The sequence below is a fragment of the Nicotiana tomentosiformis genome, chromosome 10 (genome assembly GCF_000390325.3).
Source record: "Nicotiana tomentosiformis chromosome 10, ASM39032v3, whole genome shotgun sequence".
Lineage (NCBI taxonomy): Eukaryota > Viridiplantae > Streptophyta > Magnoliopsida > Solanales > Solanaceae > Nicotiana > Nicotiana tomentosiformis.
The window spans coordinates 33,384,020-33,393,594 of record NC_090821.1 but is presented as its reverse complement, the minus strand read 5'-3'; the positions used below and the strand labels follow the sequence as shown (position 1 = coordinate 33,393,594).

The 9,575-nt window shown below is 37.8% G+C and overlaps 1 protein-coding gene across 1 annotated transcript; it reads right to left on the bottom strand.

Moving 5' to 3' along the window:
• Positions 1 to 6,455: 6,455 nt before the first annotated feature.
• On the bottom strand, positions 6,456 to 7,010 carry LOC138899977 (uncharacterized). Its single transcript, XM_070186678.1, has one exon. It carries the CDS (start codon positions 7,008 to 7,010, stop codon positions 6,456 to 6,458), a length of 555 nt encoding a protein of 184 aa, XP_070042779.1.
• Between the last annotated feature and the right edge of the window lie 2,565 nt (positions 7,011 to 9,575).

Here is a 9,575-nt window from a genome sequence, read left to right as displayed (position 1 = left end):
GAGGAACCGGGTTCCTCATTGACACCAGCCTTCCTTTTCACAGATTTTCTCACACTTTTCTCTTTCTCTGCAGATTTCTCGAACAATTTCTCAGGCACCTTTTCACCAGATTTTTCAGACACTTTCTCACCAGACTCCTCAACCACCTTTTCACCAGACTTTTCTACTTCAACATTGCTAGCTTCTATCATTCTCACAGATGATTTGCTCCTAGTTCTTGGAACTGTAGGTTTCTTAGAGGACTTACGAGTTAAGGAACTAGGTTCCTCAGTCACCTCGTCATCAACATCAACAACAAGTGCTGGAGGCACTTCCTCTTCATTCACCAGCTTTCCCCCTTTTACTAACCTCTTCCTTTTCTTCTCTTCTTTGCTTTTCTTCAGGACAAACTTAAGGCCTCCCTCTTTTGTAACCTAGTAGTGGGTCTTTTATGAGTAGGTGCATTGGGAACTCCTTTCCTACTTCGAGCAGTAATAAAGCTTGCTACAGGCATATCATCATAGTTTTCCTCACTATTTTCCTCTTCAGATAGAGATCTCATCTCAGGAATGACAAAGTTTAATGGCTCAACATCGAAGTGAGAAGAGGCAACAGGATCAGTACTGACCTAGGGATCTTTTGTAGAGCAGGGAGTTTCGTCCCAAGTAGGAGCAGAGGGCTCCTCATGAGCAAAGGGAATAGGTCCCTTATTAGTTTCCCCAGTAGTACTATCAGGTGTTAGACTTTCAAAAGGCACTAGTTCCCTACTCTCTTCCGGATGACCTTCACCTTCCCCCTGACACCCAACAGTCTCATTAACCTCCTCACAACCACCAACCAAAACTCCCTCAGTAGCTATTAACAACATATTTTCTATGGCTTCTTGTTCATTTAACCCCAAAGTAGATTCAGGAGAAATATTACATGTAGGGTTGGCAATATTCAAATCAAAGCTAGGTGCTGATTTTTTACCATTACGGAGCACACTCTGTTGGGCCTTAGAGCTCTCTTCAACTTACAAACTGGAGACTTCTTGATTTTCTTCTCCCTCTACTGTGTCGCCTTCAGCCATTATTTTCGACGAGGCAGAAGGATAGGTTATATCCACAAACCTCTTTGTGTTCGGAGTTTTGCGACTCCGATGAGAACCGGAACTCGATTAGGCTGGAGAAGAAGCAGAGGGTGGTTAGGAATCTTGTGTAGGGTTTGGACTTGGTGGCATGGGGGACTTAGACTCAGTCGCATGTGCTTCGTGAGATGAAGACACAGTGAGGACTACACTGGGAACATTTAAGGCTTCTAGATTCTCAGACATGGTGGGGATTTGTAATAAGAACTTAAGGGAAAAGAAGTATTTGGTTGTTGAGAGAAAGAGGGATATTTTGGCTTTTGATGTAAACGGTGATGAGAGAGACAACATTTGGGTTTATTTAAAGAGGGTGAGGGACCGGTAGACGGGTCGTTTAGTAACGGGTACGACGTTTGGATTCTAAAGAAGGGAAGAAAGAGAAACTGACATTTTAATGATGTGGCACTTTCTCAGCCGTTAAAAAGTTGTGTATGAGAGTACAAAGGAACTAGTAACCTGTGTCAAGGGAACCAGGTTCCCTGACAAGTTTTGTAAATATGAGCCTCGTCCTTTTACCAACATGCAGTACCACTAGCTTCTTAGTTGCTCTGTAATTGTCATGCGTGTCTACCTGTAACGGTATATAAATGAGTTAGAAATTGCTAGAAAACACTTTTTAACTGTTTTACCTGTTCATTTCTTTCATAGCCAATCATTGAGGGACCAGGTGCTTAGTATGACTTTATCAACCCAAGTGCCAGTTGATTCTTTTCAAAGTGCTCTCTGCTCAAAGATTTGGTGAAGATATCTGCAATTTGGTCTTCTGTGCTGCAAAACTTCATGTAGATAAGCCCCTTTTCAACATTGTCTCTGAGAAAATGATGTCGCATATCAATGCGCTTTGTTTTCTTGTGCTGAACTGGATTCTTTTCCATGTTGAGAGAACTGGTGTTATCACACAGTAATGGCACACAATCCAAAAATACACTAAAGTCCTCCAACTGCTGCTTGATCCATAGCAATTGAGCACAGCAAGACGCAGCTACCACATACTCAGCTTCTACAGTTAAAAAAAAGCCACTGAGTTTTGTTTCCTCGTACCCCATGAAATTAGACACGATCCCAGAAAATGTGCCATGCCAGAAGTGCTTTTTCTATCCACCAGATAATCAGCGTCAGCATACCCAATCAAGTCAAAATTGTCTCTTGAAGGGTAGTAGAGAGCCAGGTCCTGTCTTCCTTTGAGATATCTTAGAATTCTCTTGGCGGCCTTCAGATGAGATTCATTTGGATTGGATTAAAACCTAACACATAATCCTATGTTGAATACGATATCTGGTCTGCTTGCTGTGAGATACAAGAGTGAACCAAATGATACCTCTGTACATGGTCTCGTTCACAGGAGAACCAGGTCCATCCATGTCTAGACGAGTGGCTGTGGCAATAGGAGTATCAATGATCTTTGAACTTTCCATCTCAAATCTCTTTATAACCTCTTTGATGTACTTCTGCTGACTTATCATTGTGCCCTTAGGAGTTTGCTTGACTTGCAGACCCAAGAAGAAATTTAATTCTCCCATCATGCTCATTTTAAACTCACTGCCCATGAGCTTTGTAAACTCTTCACACAGAGAATCATTTGTTGCACCAAAGATGATGTCGTCAACATATACTTGCACAATGAGCAGGTTCCTCCCCCTTTTCTTTAGAAATAGGGTGTTGTCGATTTTTCCTCTTGTAAAGCCATTTTCTAGGAGGAATTTGGACAACCTTTCATACCAAGCACGAGGAGCCTGCTTCAACCCATATAAAGTATTGTCAAGTTTGAATACATGCTCAGGATGCTCATGACATTCGAAGCCAGGTGGTTATTTGAAAAAGACTTCTTCTTTTGGATATCCATTCAGAAATGCACTTTTGACATCCATTTGGAACAATTTGAATTCCATATGAGATGCAAAGGCAATGAGAATTTTGATGGCTTCAATTCGAGCAACTGGAGCAAAAGTTTCATCATAATCAATCCCTTCTTATTGATTGTAGCCTTAAACTACTAACCTTGCCTTGTTCCTTGTTGTGTTTCCAAACTCATCAAGTTTGATTCTGAATACCCACCTAGTTCATATAACAGTTCTGTCAGTAGGTCGAGGAACCAGGTGCCATATGTTGCTCCTCTCAAATTGATGGAGTTCATCTTGCATAACAGTGATCTAGTCATCATCCTTCAATGCTTCCTTGATATTTTTATGCTCAATTGAGAAAGAAAGGCTGAGAAGGCAAGTGAGTTTCTTGACTTTGATCTAGTTCGAATCCCTGAGTCAAGAGGAGTGATCACATTTTAAAGAGGATGTGAACTTTTGTGCTTCCAGTTAGACACCTGAATCTCATTATGAGAAGATCCAAGTTATTCTGAATATGATCCTTTGTTGACATGGGTCCTGCCTCTCAGCTCAGCATCTGGGGTTCCTTGCACAGCATCAGCAACTCTGTTCTTAGCTTCAGTTGTTATGATTGAGGGATCAGGTTCCTCTACATCAGTTGGAGGTACAGCTACACCATCTTCACACGTGACTCATCATGTCATCCTTTCCATTTTCCATATCAATGACTTCACCAGGAACTATTAACTGCTCTCCGTCCTGATCAGTCTTATCATGTGAATATTTCCCACATAGGTGGTGTGATTCATCAAAGATCACATGTATGCTTTCCTCAACACATTGAGTTCTTTTATTGTAGACTTTGTAGGCTTTGATTTGTGATGAATAGCCCAGAAAGATTCCTTCATCACTTTTGGCATCAAATTTTCCAAGTGCTTCCTTGCCATTGTTGAGGACAAAGCATTTGTAGTCAAATGTTCTTAAATGTGTTAGCTTGGGTTTCCTTCCATTCAGCAGTTCATACTGAGTTTTGTTCAGGAGGGACTTGATCATGCAGTGTTAAGTGTTAACTGTTTTTGCCCAGAAACCCTTTGCAATGCCACTGTCAATCAGTATTGTCCTTGCCATGTCTTCAAGAGTCCTATTTTTCCTCTCCACAACACCATTTTGTTGAGGTGTTCTTGGAGCTAAAAAATTATGACTTATGTCATTTTCAGCAGTAAATTCATCAAATTTTGCATTATCGAACTCTGTGCCGTTATCAGATCTTATACACACAACATTATGGCTCATCTTCACTTGGATCTTCTTCACAAAAGCAACAACCACTGGAAAAGTTTCATCCTTGGTTCGCAGGAACAAGGTCTAGGTGAATCTAGAATAGTCATCCACTATAACAAAAATGTACTTCTTTCCTCCTCTACTTGGCACCCCCATAGGTCCACACAGATCCATATGGAGGAGATCAAGTGGACTTGAGGTGCTAACTTCCTTCTTGGGCTTGAAGGAGGACCTGACTTACTTTCCTTTTACACATGCATCATACACCTTGTGGTCTTTGAAACTTGACATAGGCAGGTCACGAACCAGGTCCTTCTTGACCAATTTGTTCAGCAACGTAAAACTTGCATGACCTAATATTATGTGCCATAGTTCAGCATCATCATCAACAAAACTCAGACATGTGAGGTTCCCATTTTGCAAGGACTCAAAATCAGCAACATAAATATTTTTGTATCTTTTGCCATCAGGACCACTTCACCAATCACAAGATTTGTGACTGTGCAGATTTGTGACACAAATTTTACTTTGTTTCCTTTGTCGTAGATTTGGGACACACTCAGTAGGCTATATTTCAAGCCGTTCACATAATACATATTTTCAATTGAGTGAATGAGTGATTTCCCAATTCTTCTTACTCCCAGAATGTATCCCTTTTTGCCATTGCCAAAGGACACACTCCCTCCTTGTAGGGCTTTGAGTGAAAGGAAATCATCGATACTTCCAGTCATGTGCTTAGAATAACCACTATCCATGTATCATTTTTGGCTGCTTTCTTTCACTGCTTCCTGCACAAGAGAATCAAGGATTAGACTTAGGAATCCAAACAAGTTTGGGTCCCTTGTAGTGAGTAAAAGGGTGAATTAAACTTCTTTTTGTCCAGGAAGGCAATACACGCCTTTTAATAGAGGGACCAGGTTCCTTAGCGCTAGTTACCTTTTCAACAAATACCTTGTTTTTCTGTTGAGACTGTAATTTAGCCTTACAGTTTTCTTTAAAGTCACCAGTGTTGCCACAGTGAGTGCAAAGCTAATTTTCAGGGATAGTAACATACTTGTTATGTGGATTGTAGGGAATCTTTTCCTTTTGGAATCTGACTCCCTACTTGTTCCCACCCTTGCTTGCATACATGGCAGTAATATTATCAGAGGACCATGTCCACTTTAGAGATTTTTCTAGGTCATTTTTAACTCTTCCTAGATCTTCTTGAAGTTGTCTGTTTCTTTCAAATTCAGCACACAGACTAGATTTCACAGAATTGATTTTATTTTCAAGCTTAATGTGTGCCTCACTTGCAACTTCCTTTCCCTTTTGGATAGTCCCAGAATTGTTTCCTCTTTTTAATTCCTCTATTGTTTCTTTTAGGTCCATGACTACTATCAATAAGTCATCTCTCTCATTTTCTATGTCTTCAACTTTTTTAATCAGAACATTCTTTTCTTTTATTAGATCCTCGATGGTTTCTTTTAGGTCAGCCATTACGATTACTAGATCATCTCTCTCATTTTATACCTCTCCTAGATCCATAGTTAAAGCATTTTTATCATTTATAAGATTGTGATAAGCATCAATTAAAACATTTTCTAAAGATATAAGCTTTTTCTGAGAATAAGACTTCAAATTTCTTTGAACGTCTAGAAAGTTTACCTCATCATCATCATCATTATCTTCATCATCGTCAGATTTTGCCATCAGGGCAAAGATAGAGTCATAATCAGTTGCTTCACTTTCAACTGCCATCATGGAGTTATCACCTTGTTCGTCATCTTCTCCAAATTCGATGAAAGAGTCTCCCCATGCAGTAGGAGCTTGTTTCACAACATTGTCAGCGGCATCTTTTCTCTTGAATCTTTTATCAAGAATAGGGTTCCTCTTAGCTGCTTTGTCTGTGTTGTGCTTGTACTAGTCTTGCTTGAGGAGAGGACAATCCTTGATGAAATGTCCTGGCTTCCCACACTTATGACATAAGTCATACCCTCTTGGCTTGCTGGAGCCACCCCTTTTTGGAATACCTCCATTCTGCGAATCATCTTCTGAAATCTCTTTGTCATGTAAGCCATATCAGCATCCGCACCACTTGAGTCATTGCTGTCTTTCTTGAGGACCGGGGTCTTCTCCCTTTTGGGCTCTCTTCTCTCATGATCCTTCTTCTTCTTCATTTCATAAGTTTTCAGATTTCCAATGAGTTCATCAATGGTCAGCTTTTATAGATCCTTTGCTTCCCTGATAGCATTTACTTTGTTTTCCTAGGAACCAGGCAATACACTAAGTATTTTCCTGACAAATTTGTTTCTTGGAATGATTTCTCCCAGAGAATAGAGCTCATTGATGATAGAGGTGAAGCGAGTGTACATGTCCTGAATGGACTCATCATCCTTCATCCTAAAGAGTTCATACTCAGTGGTTAGCATATCAATCTTTGACTGCTTGACTTGAGTTGTCCCTTCGTGTGCTGTTTGGAGAGCTTCCCACATCTCCTTAGCAGATTGACAGGCAGAAATCCTATTGTATTCGTCTGGTCCAATACCACAGACGAGAATCATTTTTGCTCGAAAGTTCTTCTCTATAGACTTGCAGTCAGCATCGTTGTACTCCTTCCTGGTCTTGGGAACTGTCACTGCTGGTTCCCCAATGGTCTTCATAGGAATGAAAGGACCATCGCAGATAACATCCCAGAGCTTTGAATCTTCAGCCATGATAAAATCATGCATCTTTGTCTTCCACCATTCGTAGTATTGGCCATTGAATCTTGGTGGTTTGTAGGTAGATTGACCTTCTTTAAAGTTTGATGGAGCAGCCATGAGGATCCTTTCTAGGTATTAACCTGGTAGAAAGAACCTGCTCTGATACCAATTGATAGAAACTTAGGGTCCACCAAACTGTATAGAGAACCGGGTTCTCTATCAATTCCCACAAAACACACACAAAGAGATAAGTAAATGACACAACAGAGTTTTACGTGAAAAACTCTCAGCTCGCGGGATTAAAAAATACGACCTACACTCGTAGGATTTTAACTTTACTAACCGAGCAACTTTCAGATTACAACCTATTGTAACCTAGAAATTAAACTCTTAATCCCTCACTCACTTGTAATTACTCTATTATAAGCCTCTTTGTAATAACTCTATTACAAAGTTCACAACTCGACTAACTCTAGCCAAGACACAACCACAAGGTTTATGGTTTTACAATTTGTTTCCTACACAATGCTTCTAGCTAAGCCAAGTAGGAATTACAATTAGATCATATTAACAAAGGTACAATACAACTAGGGACATGTAATAATACAATGCTGGAAACATGTCCGTCGTTATGTTGTTCTTTGTTCTTGAAGCCTGGGAATCACTTGCAAGTCGGCAACATACTTGAGAGGAAGTTTGATGAATTCTAGAATGTGCAAGTGTGTTGTTTTTCCTTTGCTTCATGTTAATATTGTACAAGTGATGTCACTTGGATGATGCAAGCAATATCCGGTACAAGGCATGTCCTAGAAGGTGGCTGCTGCATTGATCACACTGTTGCGTGTGTGCAGAGGAACAGTTGCAGCAACTTTACAACTGTGAGCAGTTGACTGGTACAGTCAGCAAGGGAACTGATGTCCATTTGATAAGCTTTGAGGCCTTGATATATATATATATATATATATATATATATATATATATATATATCAAGGAGTCAGTTGATAAGCTTTGAGGCCTTAAGTCTAATGATCTATTGCTTAAGATTAATTTTTATATTTTAAAATTTGTTATTTGAGAATTAGTAAATTCTTGAGAATTAGTAAATTCTTTGATTAAATACAATTACTAAATAGTTTATATTTTAGAAAAATCTAATTTTTATATTTAAAATTCATTATTCCTAAAATATCTCTATTTTCTTTTTGGACTAGCTCTTGTAATGACTTTGGTAATCAAAGAATAATATTTATTTAACTATTTATTATAGTTAAATAATACTATTGATATGGTAAATGCATGACAAAAAGTTATAACTAGCTAGCGGAGTTTATTGTCTCTTCGAATTTTGTGGCTATATTATCTTATCATAACAAATGATTATAGTTATTAAGCAAACTATTGAAGAATTTTTTACATTCAATGTTTCTTGTAAATTATGTTAATTACATCGTTGCGATTCATAGTTATATTGACCATTTATATAATAGCCAATATATAATTTCATTCATTAAGGTTATATGTATCGGTCACTAGTTATTCATAGCAACTATATAACTCCATTGACTAAGGTTGTAGTCATATAACTTATGTTAATTACATCGTTGTGATTCATAGTTATATTGGTCGTTTATATAATAGCCAATATATAATTTCATTCATTAAGGTCATACGTATCGGCCACTAGTTATTCATAGCAACCATATAAATTCGTTGACTTAGGTCATAGTGATATAACATATGTTAATTACATCGTTGCGTTGAATTTACCATTTATATAATAACCAATATATAATTTCATATTAAGGTCATATGTATCGGCCACTAGTTATTCATAGCAACTATATAAGTCCATTGACTAAGGTTGTAGTCATATAACCTATGTTGATTACATCATTGCGATTCATAGTCATATTGGTCGTTTATATAATAGCCAATATATAATTTTATTCATTAAGGTCATACGTATCGGCCACTAGTTATTCATAGCAACCATATAAGTTCATTGACTAAGGTTATAGTCATATAACCTATGTTAATTACATCATTGCGATTCATAGTTATATTGAATTGACCATTTATATAATAGTCAATATATAATTTCATTCATTAAGGTCATACGTATCGGCCACTAGTTATTCGTAGCAACCATATAAGTCCATTGACTAAGGTCTTAGTCATATAACTTATGTTAATTACATCGTCGCGATTCATTGTTATATTGAATTGACCGTTTATATAATAGCCAATATATAATTTTATTCATTAAGGTCATACGTATAGGTCATTAGTTATTCATAGCAATAATATAAGTCCATTGACTAAGGTCATAGTCATATAACCTATGTTAATTACATCGTTGCGATTCATAGTTATATTGGCCGTTTATATAATAGCCAATATATAATTTCATTCACTAAGGTCATACGTATCGGCCACTAGTTATTCATAGCAACCATATAAGTTCATTGACTTAGGTCGTAGTCATATAACCTATGTTAATTACATCGTTGCGATTCATAGTTATATTGAATTGACCGTTTATATAATAACCAATATATAATTTCATTCATTAAAGTCATACGTATCGGTCACTGGTTATTCATGGCAACCATATAAGTCCATTGACTAAGGTCTTAGTCATATAACTTATGTTAATTATATCGTCGCGATTCATTGTTATAT

Excerpts from the sequence above, each read along its gene's own strand:
- LOC138899977 (XM_070186678.1), bottom strand. The coding sequence starts at position 7,010 with ATGGCTGCTCCATCAAACTTTAAAGAAGGTCAATCTACCTACAAACCA.